This window comes from Aedes aegypti, chromosome 2 (assembly GCF_002204515.2).
Source record: "Aedes aegypti strain LVP_AGWG chromosome 2, AaegL5.0 Primary Assembly, whole genome shotgun sequence".
NCBI classification, from domain to species: Eukaryota; Metazoa; Arthropoda; class Insecta; order Diptera; family Culicidae; genus Aedes; species Aedes aegypti.
The window spans coordinates 7,820,859-7,844,584 of record NC_035108.1 but is presented as its reverse complement, the minus strand read 5'-3'; the positions used below and the strand labels follow the sequence as shown (position 1 = coordinate 7,844,584).

Genomic DNA, 23,726 nt, shown 5'->3' with positions numbered 1-23,726 from the left:
TCTTCTATACAGTTGTAGAAGAAAATTAAAAAGCTATGAAGAATTCAGAACTGATGAATGTAGCGACCTATTCAAGAAATAAGAACTTTTAGACTGCCGTTGGGATAAATTTACAAAGAGGATCATTTAGGAATGGGAGGGAAACAAATGAAGATGAAGAATGTGACTTACATTCATATGCATATTGAGCACCGTTAGCTGATCGTTTTCAGTAAGAGGGTACGATGACTCAGCATCGAAGACGTACATCTGCTGCTGCGAAAAGTGCACTTTCGACCGGTCCCTACTGAACCGAATGTTGTCCTTGTGGCGATATTGACTGCGGATTTTTTGGAATACGAGTATGTTGTTAAGGTGATGACAATGATGTTAACAGACATGCGAATACTTACAAATATACGTAAGGTCCAACTTCGACGACTCGAGGTCGTCGACCCATCTGCACTTCATACGGATTGGTCACATTGAATATGTAAACCTTGAAATCTAGTGGTTGTGGAACGGCCTCCCACCGCTTGAATTGTGGCGTATCCTGCCTCAGTTCTGTGTTCTGGAATAGAGAATAAACGAAAACAAAATCATAGTAAATAATATGACGAACAATTAGGCAACCCATAAAATCCTTGACCAACAAAACCGCTATCTACACTTTCATCGAAGGCCTTCCCACCCTTCCCACATTTACTCTCACCGATAACCTTGTCCTCAATGAGGTTGGATTGCGTGTCGGTGGATAGTTTATTCCCTCGTTGGTCGCTGTTTTCATATTCAAAAATCCGTACTGCGAAGAAGGTGAATGTCCTTACATTCTAGCCGGTGTCGTTTACACCAATTAAGGATAGAAATGAGAGTAAACCCTTATCTGACCGACAGGACCTTTGCCAGCCGTATTGATATCTAACCGGCATAATTTATTCATCTCCTTGTATGACACCTATTTGTTTTCCAAATGATTCCACACCGAATGTGCAAGGTTATATCGGCGACGGGAACGCATCAATGATACGGTGGCTCCATTATTCAACGGAAACACGTGCTAGCACGCAATTTTGAATGTCGAATGAGCCGTGATGGATATCGCCTAATCGAACAACTACTGGTGGCTGTAATCCGTCATATGAAACGTATGCTGATAAAATATTCAACTAGCTAGGACGACACACGGCGCATTAATGCTAATTCCGTCGGATCGGCCATTAAAGCTGTCCCGACCTACGCGTCGCACTTGCCATGATGATTCAGATTATCGCGCGCCACGAACTTCAAACTCGCTTCTAAAGTAGGCTGTGGATAGTGAGCATGATGCCTTGCTTGGTAACGTGACGGTCAGAGCACACTGAGCTTTGGCTTACTTCGACGATGAGCAGCACGCAGTAACGCGATTATCTACTTTCAGGCGATTTCTGCCGTGCGGCAATCATCATCGTTATCATCACCATGAGCACGCTTAAAACAAGTTACGCAAAATCGGACGCTGCTGGTCCAACACACCTGTGTGTAATGCTGAACACATGCTGAAAATTGTTGTGCTGACTTCTGTTACATTTTCTCAAATTTCAGAACACACAGAGATGATGCTTAGTGCAAACAGTTAGCCCAGGAGCAGTTTTTCTGAATATGTTAAAATTACACACACGATGTAATATGCCACAATGTGTGTTGCTGCAGAAGAGCCTGATTTTGTGTGAGTCGTACTCAATTTTTTGTAACTCAAGAATGCTTCGTTCTAACGAACGAATGTTCACTGTCCAGCCTACAGTCAGTGGACGTTGATGACCCATATGTGTTTCACCAGAAGCATTGAAAATAATTGCATGTATAGATACTGACCTTCTGAAAGAAAAATGGCCTTGAATAGATGAGTAAGGTTTGATAGGGGGTTGCTTAACGGATTATAGGTGTAATTGGCTGGTGTCATTCGATATAGACAAATCCATCAATCCAATACTCGAGTGTGGATAAACAACATTTTCGGTAATAATCCAGATTATCCATTATGATTGGACCTAAGGCACTTGAGGATTAGAAGCCAACCAAATATGTAGATACCGCTCAGAATAGGTAGTCGTGTAAATATTTACGACAAATATTACGGGGCGGACAATGTTTACAGATGCTAGAGTATAAAAGTTGAGAATCATATCGCAATAAAATCGGCGTGATCTAAGTCTTGTTTTGATATATGATGTTGTCTCGTGAATATTAATATTAAATCCCCATTATGAGCTTTGATTATCATTACCATATTCAAAGAAAGTATATTTCTGATGCAATGTTTGTTCTATTCCGGAATGTGTTTCCGGATTCAATATCAAAAATACTTAACCATTCAATTTAAATGTCGCAATTTCTCCAAAAAACCATTCATTCTGCCAATCTTATGGTGATATATTTCACTGAAGGTTGTACTAGAAATTCCTCTGTAAATAGGGTCCTAAAGCCCTGTCCCAATTTCAGTACCAAACGCTTAAGTTTAGGCCAAAAACACTTGTTTACTCAATTTATTATTCTGTTCGTTGGTTTCGAGCCAAAAAAGTTTTTTTTCTGGTTTTTGAGATTTTGTCACACCTCTTGCTTTAAACTTAAAAATTGGGTGTATTTTGTTCTCCGTATTCCTTTCGAAATGTAGGAAAGGAACAACCCCAGTGTAAAAACGTTGAGCCGCTGTGGCGTTTTTGTCAACTACGTTAACGTCCAACATGATCAAATTTGAATCCATTTTTAAAATTAAAGTTTAAATATGATATAGCCGTTCTTTGAGCGGGAAAATTTGCCAAAGTGGTTGCAAGAACACGCTCATCGTGTTATTTGATAAAAACAAGTTTTTATCAAAAAATTTAGGACCCTATTTCATTAAATACTTATCCCCAAATTGTTATTACATATTCTTTCGGGAAGTCCTTCACAAATATGAGAAGAAACATTTAGCAAAATATCTGGGTGAAAGGGATTTATGAGAATTTTCAAAACAAATTCATAAGGATCTTCCTTAAAATATTTATTAAGAAACTAGTGGTCCTGGCAAACTTCGTCTTGGCATTAAATCATCAAGAAGGCTGTTGAAAAATGGTATGGTATCTCCTATACAAAATGACATATTAGTACTCCCCCGTTTTACCAAATTTTCCGATTACTTCCCTAAACTTTTTCGTCACACGAACACGTCGGAGCCCTTCAAAAAGACAACAGTGAAAGAATTGTGTAAATCGGATGTCCTGTTCTCAAGTTATTTTGTGACATACAAACACCATTCCATTTTTATTCATATAGATAGATAATTTTATCAATTTTCGACAGAATCCATGTTCTAGTATTGGATTATTGTGCAATTCCTGAGTGGAATTCATAGAGGCTTACTAGCAGAATCTTGGGTAATCCAGAAGTAAAACATATGCAAATAGAACTGAGGAAAACGTCTCTAAGAAATCGTTAAGAATCTCTCTCAATTGAATCCTATTTAATTGTTTATAACATATCAGGAGGAATCCTTGTAGTAACACCTGGAGGAATAATTGAATGTGTTTTTTTTTGCGGGAAATCTTAGAGAAACAAAAAAAAATTAAAATAGGAAGTCTTAGATAATTATTCCAATGAATTATTCAAGCAATCCTTGAAGAATTCCCGAGAGATTTCTGAAAGATTTATTGAAGGAATCCGAAGAAAAACTTAAAAAATAACCTCAAAGGCAATATGTTTAATAATAACTACTAATCCTTGAAATGATTTTCCGTGGGAATCCCAGGAGGAACTCAGTGAAAACTGTCAAATAAGTTCTTGGAAGAATGCAATGAAAAAGTTCGGAAATCATAGAGAAATCTCCGTTCATAAAGAAAAAGTTCGCGGAAGAATCACAAAGAATAATCCTCGTGAGTTTTTTAGAAAAACTAGAAGGGTATTTTTTGCTGGATTATGCTTTTTATTATACAAATAATGAATATTTTCCGTATTGAAAATTGAAATACACTAAGATTTGATGTTAGCATTGGGCAAATTTGTCCAGATCATCGATGTTACTGAATCTATTCACAATTGAACTACCCAATCGTTCACCGATTTAATGGAATCCTTTAAATCGATGTTTTCTACTCTTATTAATGTTCGAATCCTCTGAGCAGAATCTCAATAGAGAAACTTAAAAGTAGATGGAGTACCGTGTACCTTTTAATTCCGCTCCTAAATGCTTATCTTTGACAGATACGCGTATTTCGACTACCACTTGCAGTCTTCTTCAGTGTGAGTTACTCGTATCCACTGGTGATTCGAATCAGATGAAAATTGACATTTATGAAGCTTGAAATGAGACCATTCGATTTCAACATCTTTCAAACAAATCAGTTTCGAAAATCAATCGAACAGATTCACTACTTAAAGATTAGTTCAAAATGTGGTTTCTAATCCTCAAACTCAATAAGAAATATTAAAACATTTCAATAAAATGAATCAAATCAAAGAATCGAAGGAAGAGAATCGATTTATCCGATTTTTTTTATTCAAAAAATTGATTAATCGGAAAGCAAACATCGATTCAAAATCGCCCATCGCTATTTGATGTGCGACGATTGAGACAAGATCACAAACACAAATATTAATACAAATCTATGTAAACTCGAAAATTGGTAAAAATCGTGATAATTGAGACCAACTTTACTTCTGTAAAATAAGAATTTTCTAGCCGCGAATAATCCTAGCTACGCCAATTGATGTGTATAAATTTCAATTGCATTCTATTCGCTTTAAGCAAGAAAGCAAAGCAAAATACACTCATTTTTTATATTTTGTGAGCAGAGGTCATTAGTTGAAATATTCGTAGCACTTGTCACTTTTAATCCTTCATTGTAACGAAATTTTACGGGGAAATTAGAAATTCCAATTTTCGAGATCATTCGGGAACATTATATGTTTCGAAAATATGGAATGCTGGGTAATTTTATTTCTTGAAACGAAAAGTATAGATTTAATAGGTAACAATTGAGGGGGGCAAACGCAAAGGGGTGTCAGTGATATTTTGGTTAAGTATACAGTGCCTTCCAGATTTTAGTAAAACCCGCTTTTGTCTACCCCCGATTTTAACAACACCAGTTTTTGGCAACAATTTATTTCCGATTTTCAAATCTTTCTTCTATTTTCACACATAATCCATTCGACATTGTATTAATCCTTATGATGCGTAAATGATTTCACTAGACTTTTTTTCGAAATTACTTAACTAATCTGTACACCACCTTCTTCAGATTTTATGCAGAACACAAGGCAATGCGATAAATCTATCTATCATGCGACAGGTTTTTACCATGATTTTTTTAATAAACGAATCTTTCACATCTCTAATGAAAATTCGCCACGGAATTGGGTTAGAGACAAACATCACTCATTTCGCTAAAAGTCAAATCAAGTCCTATCATGAAACCCAGCAATTTTTTTTATTTTAAATTGAACTTTCTCTTGAAATTGGTTCATAAAGAATATATAGTTTAAAACCTTAACTATTTTTTTGACTTTCCTTTTTTTTAATTTACTTACTATAGTTTTTTAGTATATTGACTAATAACGTTTGATAGTTTTACAATTTATTATTCAATGCAGATTTGATCAACTCAATTAAAAATTGCAATCAAATGACCGGATGAAATTTAACTTCGAAGGCTTTGGTCTGGTGGCACCTTTAACTGCGAAAAATTAATTGAATTCTTTAGAATATATTTTATGAAAATTAAAAATTCAAGCAAAATTGAAAGCTAGTAGCTAGTGGAATTTTCATAGTCTTCATTTGGAGTTTTAGAAGCTTTCGAAATTTTTATAATTTTAGTAGTATGTAGCTTAATTTTTTGAGAGGTTGTTCTTCTTTATTTTGGCAACACATCCTAACTACAGCAGAGCCTGCTTCTCTGCTTAGTGTTCTTATGAGCAATTCGACAGTTGTTAACTGAGAGCTTTCTTTGAAAAAATTACAATTTTCGCATTCGTATATCGTGTGACAAGTACGATGATACTCTATGCCCAGGGAAGTCAAGGTAAATTCCATTACGACCGGGAATCGAACCCGGACACTTCCAGCATGGCTTTGCTTTGTAGCCGCGGACTCTAACCACTCGGCTATGGAAGGCCTTATGAGAATGGTACCCGGAATGCCTTGAAGGATCATTTGAGAATTTTTCTGGGATCACTATGAAATATTTTTTTCTTTATTTAAAACCATAAAATGTAATCCACGTCCTCTATTAATATTTTCTAATTTAGTTCCATCTGCAATTATGTCAAATAATAGTTTGCAGTTGCATATTTTCATACCGTCAAACGGGGTAACTTGCAACAATTTTCAACTTCAAAGCTATATGGATGAAAAATTTGAGGATTCAGATGCGACAAAAACCATCTGATACCCTAATCGGCATGTAAAAAATATCACGCTGTATTAATTTTATCAGTATTTGTTTTTCTGGGATCAGGAGAGACGAAAAATATGTATATTTAATTAATATTTATAATAAGGGCTAGCCTTATGCGGGGTAACATGCAACACACGGTGCTATTTGAAGTACACTATTAAAAGCTTAAACTATATCGTGTTATTATGATCATTTAATAATTTATTGCAGTGAAAGTATGACAATAATCAAAAACAGACTACTGTACTCTCAGAAAAAAATAATTTTCATTGATTGAATTATGAGTACTAAACAAATTCGATTTAAAACTCCATTGGCATTGCGTAGGGTGTCCAGAGGAGGAAAATCTAGCATATTATAAGTCTTGACAGTTATTGGAAAGCCATGAAGACATAACCTATTTTTTATACATATTTAAATCAAAGCGACGTATACATATTGATACGTATGTCTTAAATGGTATCGGTTAGTGTTTTGACATAAATTTCAATATATTTCATGCGGAAAGTTTCCAACGGCAGAACTGCAAGTTAATTTTTATACAGATTTTCAAAACTATTCATTATTTTCATGAAGAAAATAAAACTAAATCTAATAACAATGCGATTCATGTAAATTTTCAAATACTTAGTACCAAACGTGTATTGAATTGATTGAGGTTCACACATTTTAATGTTACTAAATAAATATATGTTCAATTTCTTTTTATTATGAGATCAAAATTGCTGTTGCAAGTGACCCCACAAGGGTAGTCAAAAAAGTTTTTGATTTTTTATAGTGTTTAAGCATCAATTTATTAAAACTTTTATATTGTCAATCTGTACACTTTTAAGTACTGTAACTGATAGCAAATGCCTCGAATACCATCATTCTACCGTTTATGTGGTGCAAGGAACGTTTTTCAACATCAATTTCATACAATCCAACGTGTAATATGATTTTCATGTCTAGCAAACCAACCAAAAAAGAAACAATACCCAAACCCTCGCCAAAATCTTCTGCTGTATACCTAAAGTCAATAAATGGTGGAATAAATTATAATGAATCAATGCTGAACGAAACGACAATTCGGTTAGATGTCGAAATGTTGCAAGTTTCACCCCTATTGCAAGTTACCCCGTTTGACGGTATGTTAACATGCCCATCATCAAAAGTTACGCCAAAATCGAAAATTGAATTTCGATCGTATTGAAAATTATAGCTCTATTGAACATAATGGTTTATTTATGTAATTTTTCGAACTGCTATAACTATAGAATGAAAATCTCAAGACAGAATGCTGACATTTTACTGTACCTCACCGAGATATTTTTATGTTATTGGTGCGTTTTTTTTCATACAAGCTTCAAGGTTCTTGAGGTCAGCCTTTGACTTCATCAATTTGGCTCAAATTTTCATTAGACTTTCGAAGTTACAAACCAGTCACAAACACCAATATATCCATTCGGATCGAAGTTTTAAAGCTAATATAAGGAAAGACGAGCTAATAAGCGCCCCCTGAACTGCGAATTTCGTTGAAAGTTTTTCTAGTTTGTTTTGCAGGGAAGTTCAAAAAATCACGATTATTAAAAACAATCCTAAGATTGAGACAAGGGGCCTCCCTTATCCGACTGGTTAGAGTCCGCGGCTACAAAGCAAAGTCATGGTGAAGGTGTCTGGGTTCGATTCCCGGCTGTCCAGGATCTTTTCGTAATGAAAATTTCCTTGACTCCCCTGGGCATAACAATATCATCGTACCATGCGTACACGACAATACGAATGCGAAAATGGCAACTTTGGCAATGGAAGCACTTGGTTAATAACTGTGGAAGTATTCATTGAACACTTGAGTTATTGAGAAGCAGGCTCTGTCCCAGTGGGGACGTAATGTCAAGAAGAAGAAGAATAAGAAGATTGAGACAATCGAATCTGAGAAATTAAATTTAGAAGGAATGAAAACAAATGAAATGAATTTTAAGAAAGCGAGATAAAACGTACTACTTGGATTAAAACGGAGATTAAAGATACACTATAGTGTACTTGTTAACAGAAAACATTTGCCGCACATTTCAGTGCTTGAACCCAAACAACTCGATGACACCTTCAACTGTCTAATTCGAATGGAAGCTTTATCTGCTTGAATTGTTCGTTTAATCAACAAAACAAACCTAATATAACCTCGTCTGGCAATAATTATCAAAGGCCCCTATCGACGATAATTTGCCCAATAATTTGCTCTTACGTCTCGTCTATGGTCATTACTTTCGCTTTCATTCCAAATGGCCTGTGACTATCGCAATGTTTACCTTTGGCGTCTCTATTGTTTGGAACTGCACCGAATTGTTGGCGTTGGTCGTCAAACCACTCCATTATGCTTTATTTCACATGGCAATATAATCTGTTTCGAATCGGTCGGAACGGGAGGGCAGCTAAGGGAACATCTTACATCGTTTACCGTTTACATTTGTAGGTAAATAGGCATTCAATCGACCATGTTGTGACGAAAATCGAAATAGGCGTGATGTGGAGTTAGACCGTTGCAGCTTCTGTTTACATGGATTGGCGTTTTTTTTTCTGAATCGGTAGACCAAAATACGCCAAGACATAGCCGTTCAATTGATACCACACCTGTTCATCTGAAACTGACGATATGCTTATGTGCTAATCAAGTTGGACCATGCTGCGCAGCATGCTGTGACCTGAATCGCCAAGGGGCAGTGTCTAGTACACAGAAAGAAAAATTCATGTAAATTTCAACGTTAAATCGTGCACATAAAGGGAATGCCAGATTTGTCGCAAATTTACATGACACATCGTGTAAAATTACATCAACATCATGTAAATTTATGCCAATCATCGCGTAATCGGTTAGAGTTCATGCCAGATTACACGATGTATAGCGGAAACTTACATGATGTTGATGAAATTTTACACGATGTGTCATGTAAATTCGCGACAAATTTAGCATTCCCTTTATGTGCACGATTTTACGCTGAAATTTACATGGATTTTTCTTTCTGTGTAGTCTGTGCTGTTGAAGTTGGATTGCCAGATAGCAAACAAATCAAAGCTGGCTGTGAGTTTTTACGGTAATTATCATCTCGAGTACATAGTAATCCATCAGAGGCTCACATGGAGAGGGAATATGTACAGAAGCAAATACGCCGCCATGTAATAAAGCGGTGTCGATACGGATCCTGCCCACTAGCGGCGCCAGGCCTCCTCAATCGCATTGAGGTAAAATTATCTCCAAAACCATGTAAAGGTGGTCGGGGCATTTTCGCCCATAGGGTAGAATGAGCATCCCTTGAAATCTGCATATATTAGTTCACAGTAAAAATAATTAATATTACACGTCATGCAAATTTCATATTTGCGATGTAAACATGAAGCCATGTAAATTTAAGTTCGAAATAATGTAAATTTGTGTTCTATGTCACGTAATCTCACAGACTCTCGCTGTATTACATGATATATCATTGAAATTTATATGACATGTCATGCAAATATCTATGACATGCCACGCTCCAGTTATGTGCATTATATATCACTTTTTGTTCAAGCCGTGTAACTTTCATAAGAAACAGTATCCCCATAGCAGACAAGATAATGAAACAATAGACATGTTATAAGTCCGTGTTCTAAACTTATGCGAATATAAATAAACATTCGAAAAACCTCCCATATTGTCCCGAACGGCACTTGATAGTGATGCAAAATCCGAAGATTTCATAATATTGTGTCAACTTTGAAGGTGGCCATACTCCCCCACTTTCCCCTACTGTCGGTGAATAGTTAGTTGCTGTTGTACAATGTTCTTTGGTTCCGACAATAATGTTACTTGCATATAGAAACAGAAAATTATATGAACATTCACCATCATCGAATCTTTATGAACTTTTACTAAGATATTGAGCCTCATGGGTCAGTGAATCAGTACATTTCACTTTCATAATGCGTGATAGAAGCATGCATGTAGGAAACAAGCCACCGTCCGCCAAGAAGCCGGTTTATTATGTAAGGTCAACTTGTCTCGTGCCCAATGTAAGTGTTCTACCGGCTTAATGATATATGCTCTAGGGATGCGTGAATTTGGCTAGCTGAGAAAAGTACCTTGAAGATCGAGCTGTGATTGTCGTATATTGGTGAAATGAACCGCAAATATCTCTAATATTCACTTCAATTAACTAGATGTCGCACATATAGGGAAATTTGCATTTACCATCACCATCATGGCATAACTAGGTTTTTTTTTCTGGGTGATCGAATGACATTCGAAGACATTTCGCACAAGGATGACTGTTTTTAGCACGATCTGCTCCTTTCATAAGATTGCTCAAATTGTGTATGATATTCTCGTTTTTCATGAAAAACGCATCAAAGTTATATTTCTTGGCTGGGTGATGGTTCCATTCTGAAATATTTTCGATTAGAAGAAGTGCTGAATCGATTGCGGTCGGAATAAACCTATGTTTTTCACCATATGCTACGGTATATAAAAATTCTCCAAAGAAGCGTCGAGCAGTTTCTCATATTTTTTTTTGTATGCTTTCCCAAAAAAAAAAAATATTTCTCTACACTTTTATGCAGTTGAAGTCTTGTAAGAAACCAATAAAAATTACACAATGAACCCAATGTGAACATTCATTCTAAATTGTTTCAGATACTACAGATACTCTTCAGCAAAAATACACTAAATTTTGCTTTCAACTTACGAGGAGTTATTACATTTTCCTCAATGTTTGGATAAGTAAACTAATATAATATGTAAAAATGAGAAGAATCGAACATCGCAGATAAGGCATAATGAAAAATCCGCGAATGAATTCAATTCGGCTGGTAGAATTATAAATCGGCTTGTTTGAAATTATAAAAAGTTAGTTCGAGTTAAGCTGAGACTCTTTTTTCTTATAATAAGTGCATTTTATCGTGTTTAAGATTAAACGTAGTGACGTGGTGTTTCAGATATTGTGCGCGAAACCTGAAAATCATCAAATCCAAATTAATCGTGTTGGAATATGTGTGCAAGCGTTGTACAATGAGTGCGGAAAAAGCGAATGAAGAGCATTTTTATAGAAGAAATGCAGATTATACTTATAATTTTTCCCTGCTTCATGGTGCATTATATTACAATATAATTTCCATTGACAATCGATTCTGTTTTTGCATGTGCAAACAAGTTTTCCGCTTGAAATTTGAAACTTCATGCAGAGAGAGTAACATAATTTCAAGTAACATTTGATAATCATGCGGATTGGATTACCGAACAGCTCAATATATGTGTCAATTTATAATTTCTCGACAAAAAGTGCAAATATAAAGCATCACATTTTTTATAACTGCAAAGCCTATGAAGGTAGGTAAAAAGAGAATCGACTTGAATTCCAACATGAAGAGTTTGGTATGTTATTATCAAATCAGTAGATCAAGATGTTTATCAATTTGTTGGATATCGGTAAAGGAACGAAATAAGTTTTTTTTTTCAGAGCGCGAGCAAAGGCGCTTAAGCCAAGGCTCTAGAGCCAGGACATGAGGAAGAAATGCCTGTGTCTCATCCCAGGAGAACTCACAACTATGAAGTGTTCATTAACTTGCTCAGCTACGCCACTCCCAACGAGTACGTATAATCTCTACTATATCTTCCTTTTTTTAAATTGAAAATATTTCGCCTATCAAGCCATTCATTTCTAATGAGTGCAATTTGGAAGCCCAAGCATGTGGTTTTGTTTTTTTTGCCTCTACCGGAGAGAAGTTCGGTTTTCGCGTTTTGCAGAGCAGTGCAATCCGGAAGCCCAAGCATGCGATTTTGTGTTTTTTCGTCGCCGGAGAGAATTTCGGTTTTCGCGTTTTACAGTGCAGTGCAATTTGGAAGCCCAAGCATAGCCAGGACAGCTCTTAACCATTGGAGCATGCGTCAATCTTGTCTAAGAGTCAAGGGTTAGTCCCAAATCTTTGACTTTGGTAATGGACGGGAAGGAGGCAACCATCATACAACGGTTTAGGTCTGTACCACCTACGAATTTGTGCGAATTGCTTAATGCTAATGCTACCATGCCATTCATAACCTAATCGTCGTGATTTTTTTTTTCAATTATCTTCAATTTCAAAGTCTGCACAGTAGGCCTGGCCGTTTTTATATTTGTATAATATCGTTAACATTTTGCAAATATGGATGCAGGCATGAAAATACCTAGGTATTTCCATGATGCTTTTCAATATCGGCTGTGCAAGCACTTAGAATAGAATAAAAAAGATTATTAAAAAAATTTCAAGCAAAACTCACAGCTGGTTTTCTCAGAAATATTTCTGGTCAAATAATCTAAGGTTCCATAAAAAATACTATATATATATATTTGTACTTCTATGTAATTCCCTAAATTCTAGGAAGGTTTTCTTAAAAAACTCCATGTAATTCTAGCAGTAATTCCGGAGAGAATATTGCTATTAATATTACGTCTTGCTTTAATATGTTAGGCACATATGACGTAAATTTCAATGATTTTTTGTCAGTATATAATTTCAAAACAGAGTGAAAGAGAGAGGAAAATTTTTGTGCGGAGCCCTATTTCTCTAATTGTGCGACAATGCATGACTTATTATGCATACCTATAATTTAATTCCTGATGCCGATTGAGCTTGAGCTTGAGCTTGATTGGCCGCCCGTGGTTGCTACTTCAGTATCGCCAGATCAGCTGCACTTACATAAGGAACCAACCAGATGACTGCTTGGGATTAACAGACACTCTCAGTACTTATACACTGGCAACAATGGCGCCTGCCACGTTAGAATGCTGACCGATGAGGGGAAGGGGGAAGAATTGATGATGCATTAAACTGGCTCCCACATTAGACCGTATATACCACTGCGTCTATGCCAGTTCATGCGGGAAGGGTGTAGAGGGCGGTAATTGTTATGGCGGAGAGGCTTGCTGTTTGGTTAGCATACTGCCTATGTATGTAAGGAAAGACGTACTATAATTATGAAAAAATGGAATAAAGGGAAACGATTTTTTTGTCCGTCTCGGATTCTAGCAAATGCTATAAACTGTGATAGATCAACTGTGATATATATTAAGAGTGGTAGATAGAATCAATTGGGGCCCAGATAGCCGTAGCGGTAAAGGCGCAGCTATTCAGCAAGACCAAGCTGAGGGTTGTGGGTTCGAATCCCACCGGTCGAGGATCTTTTCGGGTTGGAAATTTTCTCGACTTTCAGGGCATAGAGTACTTCGTACCTGCCACACGATATACAAATGCAAAAATGGTCGATTGGCAAAGAAAGCTCTCAGTTAATAACTGTGGAAGTGCTCATAAGAACACTAATCTGAGAAAGCAGGCAGGAGAAAGTCACCTCTCCCACACTGAAAAAAACCCAGCGTACACTTTGCGTGGTGGTGACTTCATCGTTCTCACAGTGACGACGAACCCTGCGACAAATCGAAACCGGGACAAGCGAAACCCGATGAATGTTCGAAAACCGATCAACTAATGTATGCAAATGTGAACAACGTGATTTTCGGTTCGGCTTGTTTATATTTTTAGAAAGTTCCCTTCCCGGACCTCCTCCTGGAGAAATTTGACCATATACGTGAACCCTCGTCAAAATTGTAGCCAAAAAAGAGTCGAATCGAATATTAAACATAACTCAACCGGTCTCATAAATGGAAGAATACCCCCAAAAACTCGCGGTGGTAAGTGGGCTCATCGTTATATAATGACCATCTGGTACCGAACGGTGCAATCGGATAGGTCGATTCATTTTTTTTCTTCCTTTCTGAAATTTCAATCGTGTGCGATCGAATGATGTCTGTTGCTACAAGCTATGGCATGTGCGCTCGCTCGGTGAAAAACGATTCGTCTCGAGATTTGCAAATTTGGCCATACTATGTGTATATAGGCTACTGGCTTTGGCAATCGATGTAACTTGGCACACCATGACCGATGAATTAAAAAAAAGTTAAAAAATATAGTGGGTTTCCATTTGGTGTGAACTGTTAATAATTAAACAGAAACAATTTCCAACAAAAGAAGTCTCCAAAGATTGTTTTATTTGTTACATAAGAAATTGATCACCGTTTTTGTATAAATTGATTGATTTCAGTTTTTATATGAAAAAACTTTCCTGCGTAGCTTGACGGTACTGGTTATTTTATACACTTCCCGGCAATTATATTGAATCGTTTAACCGATTATTGCAACATCCCCGAAAAGTAAGGACATAAATAATTAATAAACATTATTTACCTATGTAACAGCTGTGTTTTTATTTTCATTTGATTCGTTGATTTTTAAATAGAACACTATATTTTCCCTCGATTTTTTTCATAAACTATAGATCAGTGTTCGAATCTAACTCTAATTTTTCCATTTTCATTAGTCGTGTGCAGATAAAATGATGTGATATTACAATTTATTCATGACTGTGTAGTAACGAACCCACAATAACATTTTTTGCAAAACAAACACAGAGATAAACGTTTGAACACTTTTCAAACCAAGACTCACGATGAAACCAGCTTAACTCACACGCCCGAACAGATTTTACTTTCTATCTTAGCCGGTTATGTTTATTTTTTTGCCTTGCTCCATATTATATTACTTTTGAACTGGTTATTCAATAGAGTCGTCTAGAAAGACGAGCCCGTAGCGAAAGATAATAACCCAATCCAACGGCTTTCATGCATGCCGGGGGTGGGTAAATGACGTGTCTATGCCGCATATGGTGCTGGTCGAGCCGGAAAACCGTTGTGATCGGAAGTTGACATTTACGATTTGCGCCCAAGTGGCAAACAAGGAGGGTAATCAACTTTCTAATGACTGTCAGTTTTGTTCCGAGCTGGGTGCATTCATTCCGTCGAGGGTTAAGTACTGCCGCATCGCAGAGACGAGCTTAAAATGCTCGCGCGGTTTCAAATGGAAAGAAAATTGCGGCAATTTTGAAACTTTTTTTTTCGAGTCAAGAAAACCACTGATCCAAGTAAGCTGTGAGAGCTTTCATGTTAGATCACTGCTCAATTTGATTTGCTGGGTGCCGATGGATGTTCATTTCATCGCAGTAGGCATTTAATTGCTATGACAGGCCTACTGCCTGCGTAACGTGATTGCAGATGCGACTCGCTTGCTATGGTGACAATACTAGCGATCATCTGTCCAGGGCAGGTAACTTCCTGTGAACAACGTGATTCGAAATGGACAGTTCCCATGGTCCCCAAGCTCAAGGTTGATGAATGTAGCTTTCGACTACAGTGCTTTCAAATCTATTCTGAACACTTGATAGGGCGTTTCTTGCATTTGAACGGCTTGATTTTTCGATTAGTTACTGTACGTTAGATTTCTATCGAGCCACATTAGACCTGAACGTGAACGAACTTCGTCCGTCGGCCAAACAGGGTCTGTGGTGGTAATTTATTTCCAATTCGAAATCTCATTTGGCTCCGGAGGTCTGGTTTTGTGAGCCGGTGACCGATGAGGAAATGATGACACAACCGAAGGCTCGTTGTGTCCGACTCCGAGTCGTTGACGGTTGCGACTTATTTGGGGCCAATACAGCCAGATACAACTTTTTCATGCCCATACCATTCTGAAAGCATTCGTGTAGGAGGAAATCAAGTATTCTACACTTGAATTCTACTTCGTCACCGGTTAGTTACCGACCTTGAGCCAGTTGAGGTATAAAGTGTTGAAGGTCTGCATGGTCGGTGTGAACACATTGCCTATCATTAATACAGGTATCTCTTTGGAAAGGCGACAACAACGATGACGCCGCTGATGGCAATTTCAATAACAGTGCTATTAAATAGGGACGGCGAAGACGAAGAGGCGTGCGCATTCCATTAGTATGTTACCTACTTGCTTACTGGCACTTCTCGTTCATCAGGTTTCCCGCTTGCCGCCGGTTCAAGTTCTACTTTGACCGCATCTTTGAACTTTTCCAACACTTCATTCCTATCCGAACGAGCTGCGGAAAGAACTACAAAAGGTTGACCCTTCACATGGTGTCAGTTTATGATGGCAGCCAAGCATGGATCGGCAGTTATTGTTAATATGTGAGACGTGATTGAAGACAGCTTGACGTGTGACATAGACTGCAGTTGGTGTGCACATGTTTATTGGCCTCCAAGTTGCTGACATGATCACGTAACCTGTGCTTGGACAATTAAGGATGATTTTGGAAAAATATTTTGGGTTCATTTGATTTTATATAAAACCAGCATTTTCAATAATATTGAGGATAATTCCCAGCGATAAGGCTTTTTGTTCCATTTTATTTCTCGATGACTTATGAAATATTAGAGGCACCAATTCCAGAATATCTGAGCTGTTCATCACATTGAGCCTAGTCGTGTTCGAATGACATATTTTATTATCACATCTTATGAGTAATAAACCTGCTAGCTATGTCTTGATAAATTCCTATTTGTTTGTTATCCTAGACCGGTCAGCTTGAAAATTGAGTTCAACTATGAAATGGTTCTCGTCACCTTAAGAGGCACGCATGCCCTTTCTCACACAAGTCTACTGCGCTGAATAAGGTAGCTATTTGTCATCCTGAAGTACAGCTTCAAACAAGATATCGTTTTGCCTCTGGCCGCACAGGTTGAAAGGCGATGTACATTATTGTTATGGGAGGATACTGCCCATAAGGGTTCATTCAAATATTACGTAACGCAAAATTTGTCAGTTTCAGACCCTCTCGCACCCTCACGTAACAGCTTTTGTATGGCAAATTTATAATTTTTGTATGGGCCGTAACACTATGTGAGACCCCCTACCTCCCCCTATTGCGGTACGTAATATTTGAACGGTCCCTAACTACATATTTGTAACATTCGACAGAAGTAGGCATTGAGTAGATGGGATACTAAGTTTGCATTTTATTGCAGTATGAGAGGAAACTAAAATTTCAAAAAATCACTAAGATTTCAAAAGTGCTTATTTGAGGCTGAAATTTTATACAACTCATATCACATGTCGGGTGAATAGTCAGAAAATAAATTTGGTAGAAATTGTGTTGCTACTGCATTATGAGGCTCAAATATAATCTCAATGTGACTGTTATGCGGTTACAATTGCCAATGTGACAAAAAAACTTGGTATTTTTTTTTCGATTTTTCTAGAACAATCTCACAATTTTCAGTAAGTTGATCGAAAGTATTTGTCATTTGATGACTCCAAATTGTTAAAAATGTCGAATGTGACAAATATGCAGTTATGGGCAGGATACGTTTTGACTCATATATCAAACATTTGAAGCTTTCGGAGATCTTAAATGTATACCGTCAACGGGTGACTTGCAACGGCGGGGTGACTTGCAACACATTGTAATTTACAACTAAATTTCACTATAAAACACAATTTTCAAAAGAAAATTCGTTTTAAATCGGTGCTTCAACACGTGTGACTCACAATTCAATAGGGGCCACGATTAAAGCTGTTATTATAAATATGTTTATACATTACACATAATTCTTTTGAATGTCTTGAAAACTGATATTTGATGGAGGTTCAAAATCGTGACCTGAAAACATGAGATGGATTTAATTTACAAAAGTAATACTCTGCATGGTGTTTCTAGAACTAATAATTGATAATATGACGAATTTTATTTTACGAAATTGTAGAAACAACTTTTTAATAAAAATCATTTTTATAAAAATGTACCAAAGAGGGGTGACTTGCAACACTTCATTTCTAAGCAATTTAGCGTTTTATAAAAGTGAAAAACTTGTGTGATAGGTCTACTTTATAATCAAAAGAGTAATAATTCATCAATTAACTACAAACACTTGTTAAAATATTGTTCAGTGTGTTTTCATGTTATGAAAATACACCATGACCAAAAGTCATGAAATCATGAAGCATTTTACCGTAACGCCGGCTGTACGTTACGTTTTCAATTTAAAGCGAAGAAAAATGTCAGCTGGAATCCTCAAATCATGAATCATGTATGCTGGAACCATGAATAAAATTCATGGAAACATAAGCGCTATTCATGGATTTAGTCATCTGTCATTTATGATTCCTATTTTTGATACGAAAAGTGGCAATTTCGGTCATGATATCATGGAGCAGGATCTTATATCATGAACAAAGTTCATGAAAACATAAGCACTATTCATGTATTTAGATGGCTTTCATTTATGATTCCGATTTTGGTGCTGAAAAGTGGAAAGTTGAGTCATGAAATCATGAAGCAGAATCCCTGAATCATGAACTAATTTCATGAAAACGGAACATTATACGTCAATTTAGATCCCAGTTTATATTTGCTATTGGTAAACAAATGCAATGAAAATTAAAATCGTTGCGACTTTTACGCCGGTAGTTTCGTAATAAACCGCGAACACATTCCACAATCGTCAACCTAACGAGTGTCGAATCTTTAGCAGGAACGCGAACATTCAGTGGTTAGGTTTGTACGCAAAATATTGTTTGGAATATCAATTGATTTGACAAATGGTCCCTGGGCTCACAAAATGCTGGTGGATTGCATGAGTAATGGAACACTCCTTAACAATACTGTGGATATGGAAAGTGAACTGGAACATCCGGCTGCCTAGTAGAAAAAAAAATAACCGATCGCCATGAGACGCGTTGACTAAGATGAAGAAAGTGACAGTTATATTTGTATAACGCCCTGAGCATACAAATTCTTGCATAATAAACACGATTTCATGACTTTTAGTCATGATATCATGAAACATAAAATTTTATGAATTCATGACTTTTTGTTCATGAATCCGGCAACCGATTTTTTTCCGTGCAGTTAATATATCGGACCTTGATGATTTAACGCCTCTTTTTCCCATACAAAAATAGCTCAGTTATTTTCTTACAAAAACGTATTCACAATGCTCTTGTAGTGGTTCGAATGCTTTATATACATGAATAACAATACTTAACAAGTGTGACTCATAAAAAATATCAACATTTCGTTGGCACAAACAAAATTAGCATTGAGTGTTGCAAGTCACCCCGCACAAGGGCATTCAAAAAATTTCACCTTTTTGATGATTTTTGATATGACAAAATAACTCGATTGAATCTTCTGTCATCCCATTCTGTACGCGGGTCTACAAGGAATTTAGATTTTTAGATGATACAGATTATATCATGGTTTTGGTTGATTGAAGTTGAAAAGTGTTGCAAGTCACCCCGTTTGACGGTATGTCAGCAGTAAGTTGGCTTAAACTTATAAATGAAGTAGGCTTAAACGTATAAGATTTAACTGCTTACACAGTATAATGGGCTGAGTTAGTTGATAACAAAGGGGGTTTTTATCATTTTTTACTCTAGATGAAAAGTGTTGTAACACTTTGCTTCAAATGTCAAACATTTTTCACATTTAGCTTCATATCAGCTAAACAAAACGAATGTAATAATAAAAAAGGTTTTTTTAATGATTTAGTGGCACAGACAGCACAACTTTCATTTGAATCGAGAGCAGCATTTGAGGCTTCATATTCGAATTTTAGAAATTGATTGGATGTTATCATTTTTAAAACGCTCACAAATAATCTGTTTTACGATCACTATTTGATTAAGTTTCAAACAGTTTTAGAACTTGAATTTGATCTTAAATTCCTAAGCGAACAGCATTTTTACAAATTTTGGTTATTTTTGCAACAAAAGTTCATATACATATTAAATGTCTCCTCTAGAGGAATGCAACGCCCTCTTTTTTAACGAAATTAATTCAATTTCGTTCGGTACAGGGGAATTAACGTATTTTCAATTGTTTTGTTCTAATTATCATGTGAGATTTTTGTTGGCTAAATCAAAATGTGCGTACATGCTAAAAGTATTATGCAATGGGTCTCAGGAAATCAACTATGACGAAGAGAACAAAGCTGCCGAAAATACAGCAAGCCACCTCATATCCATTTCTATTCCAGAAATTATTGTTTCATATCAATGTCAAAACATAAAAATCAATCGTTATCTATTCGGATATATAATTTTATTGATAATGATGTCAACCAGTAGTTTTTTGTGAATTTGTATGTGTATACATACCTATTATCCAAGATGCCCCAAAATCGTTCTTCTTTATTTTGACATTACATTCCCACTGGGACAGAGCCTGTTTCTCAGCTTAAGAACATTAAGCACTACCACAATTCTTAACCCCTCTACCAGCAGTTTCAATTGTTCACCATAAAAAAAAACAAATCGCTCTTGGTTTTCAATATGTTTGCATCATTTTTTCACAAATTATCAAAAAAAAAAACTCTTCTTTTTCAGAATCTGTATCGATATAGAATTGTGATGTTTTCGGCCTTAGCAGTCTAAGTAGCAGCAAAAACTATTTCGCATCTACATCCGACCTTGAAAAAGGTAAAATATATTACCGAAACCGTCGGATGTAGATGCGAAATTGTTTTTGCTGCTACTTAGACTGCTAAGGCCGAAAACATCACAATTCCGGATCAAACTACAGTCGTTAAGCTTCCACCTGTATCGATATAGATCATTGGTCATCTGCTTTTGAAGATATTCCGATGTTTCTTGGAGGTACAACATTCCCCATATAAAATGTCTTTGGTTTCTGATCAGTGAATATAATTGTCATCAAAACAGACAGAAAACAAACAACAAAGCAAGCTCGCTCAAGCTCCCAACTTTTGCGGATAGGGATTAACTCGCGATTAATCAGTAATTTTATACATAAAACCAAGTTTGTTCTATGGATGCTGTTATGGGATTCATGTGCATGTTCTAAAAGGCTGCATGTAAAATGTACGTATATCCAGAGCCGTAGCGTTGCCTCATGGCGCCCTTGGCGAACCATCATTTGAGCGCCCCCTATTCAAATTCAAAGTCAAAACTTATCTCTATTTTTTCATGAAACAAGTTTACGATAAAATTATTTAGCAGCATCAATATTAACTCAAGAAAGAGCTTATGAAGGCTCAGTAATGGTTCTAGATATTCTTAAAGGGTTCCGGGTCATTTCTCCGAACGCCATTTGGCCGAATGCCGTTTGGGCCGAAATTAACTCAAGAGCGGTCGCGCATTCAGCCGTCGCCAGCACCACCACGCTCGAGCTGTGTATGGAAAGCGAGCTTTTTTCAGAACACGCATGCGACCGGTCTTGAGTTAAATACAATAGTGAACTACAGTCAGCATGCATTTATAATGAATTTCAAAGAACTGATGCAGCTTATTTTCGAAAGAAGGATAAATCATCGTTGTTATTCAAATAATTAGCTCTTTAGTGAAACGCATACTGCTGAAAGAAGAACATTCTACATGTAAGCAATTATTCACTTCTCTGCTAGCAGTAATAGCTGCCAGCAGAGGTTTTTACATCGCGTTTGTAGTTAGCTTTTGACAGTAATTAAAACGGTTTATGACTTTTGCGCACTTCTGCTGGATCGGGTTGTTTAGTTCTTTCGAATCATACTAAATGAAATATTTCATAGTTCTAGCGACCACAAGTTTTGGCTTCTTCTTTTCACAACGGAGAAAGAGTGAGCTTCTTTTACGTAAGTGTTCTTTGAGTCACTATACGCAAGCAATAGTGCAGAGTTCAGTTCACACGTTGCTATCTTAAACTTAGAGGAGAATGACATCTCACCTAATTTAACACCCATGCTGAAAAACACCATTCCTAAAAATACAATCTATGAGCAAAAGAAGGAAAAATCTTTTATGAAAATTTAAGCTAGTGTAATGCAAATAATAGTTTTTATTAGTTTAACTACAAAGAACTGCCAATGATTTAAAGAAGGTAAACTTCCCAATAGAAATGTAAGCTAAAATATTGCCGATAGTGATGAAACCAGTATAACTCTAAAGAATAGCCTATGTTTGAAAGAAGGAAAAAAATCTGATGAAATCATTAAAGACGCTTGAAACCCTAGCACACCGTTGGTAACCCAGATGCAAATTGACCATCGGATTAGAGTCTTTTTCTGAATTAACGGGTCAATTTTATCGCTCTCTTGGGGCACTTCCCAAGTAACATTTTTAGTTTTTTCACATACTACAAGCTGTTGTTACCACCTTATCTTAAAACTCATTTTAGAACTTATTAGTTTTAATAACCTTAATAAAACTTTAATAAAACTCCGTTAAACCCCAAGAGGCCCACACTACAGGAGGTTGTTAAAACTATAACTTAAAACCGTTTCTAAACTTCTTAGTTTTGTATAGTATGAATACATCTACCCTTGTAGTGTACGTTAAAACATACATAAGAGCTATTGTATAGTCTTGTTGAGCTCAACTAGCGGTATTAAATCTTTTGCGCTATCCTAAAACACGGAATAAAACCGATGTTAAGAGCTGACGATCGAACAAATATCGGCCAACTAGTTGTTTATCAATTAAAACTTTTTTTTATAATATTGAGACCATCATGATGTCTGCCAACTCATAATATCAAATTAAAATAATCATTTTTGCGTGGCAGAAATTATTTTGCAATCGCGTGAAACTCACGCCAAAGAAAATTTACTGGTGGAATGACAAAAAAAAATGATTTACGGCAACGCGCCATAATTACAACATCATAATTGCCTGTCTAATATTATATTACATTGCATTTTTAGAATCATTTCATGCTCTTCTCAATCTTGAATTGAAATTTCCCACGCATATTGAAATTATGAACCTGAAACGGCGTCAATAAAAATGGATTCCATCCAGTTAAATCTTACTAGTCTTGTTTGAGATGGTTTAAGATCAATTGGTGATTATTCCGTACAATCATTCATAAGAGGTTTTGATCTTAAGAACCCTTGCACAAAATCCTCCTCTAGCTATTATATTCTTAAATCAGATTATTTTTTCTGCAGTAAAACAAATAGGTTTTTTGGGAGCCTTGGCATAAACATAATGCACTCAGGAAAGCTAGTGCTGTCAAAAAGGTAAACATTGTGGAAGATTTGATTTTGTGATGTAGTTTAATTTAGTTCATTCGTTCCGTTGTGCATCTAATTACGTTTTTACTGGCATGAATTGGTCCGATAAAGCCCGTGGTTGATCTTTTGTGACGCAGAAAACGGTAAGTGATAAAAGGCTGAAAATGAAAGCTTTTTTCGAGTAGCTCAGCTGTTGTGTGCTGCATAAATTTCCCACGAGAACGGGAAGTTCAGGCAAGCATGAGAAAAATATACTACACACGGTAGTCAAATAATTCTACGAGCAGAATGTTTATTATTATGCCGTTTTATTTTCGTATTTTATGATTCTTTACATTTGTGTTTCATAATTCTCAACATGATTATTATTATCGACATAATGATAATAATGACCATACGCAGACCATAACATGCATCAGACATTTTAGTTTTAAGAAGACTTTAACATGAATTAGTGCAGTCTTAGGAGTTTTATCGATGTCTTTCTAAGATA

General features: G+C 36.3%; 1 protein-coding gene across 2 annotated transcripts in view; it reads right to left on the bottom strand.

The window, feature by feature from the left end:
- LOC5579869 (sensory neuron membrane protein 2) overlaps positions 1 to 23,726 on the bottom strand; it is an 83,258-nt gene that overhangs the window by 27,506 nt on the left and 32,026 nt on the right. For both annotated transcript variants that reach the window (XM_021839848.1, XM_021839849.1), the window contains exons 2-3: positions 393 to 550; positions 172 to 319 (exon numbers count right to left, since the gene is read on the bottom strand). In XM_021839848.1, the coding sequence (XP_021695540.1) occupies positions 172 to 319; positions 393 to 550 (306 nt within the window). The remainder of the gene's footprint in view (positions 1 to 171; positions 320 to 392; positions 551 to 23,726) is intronic.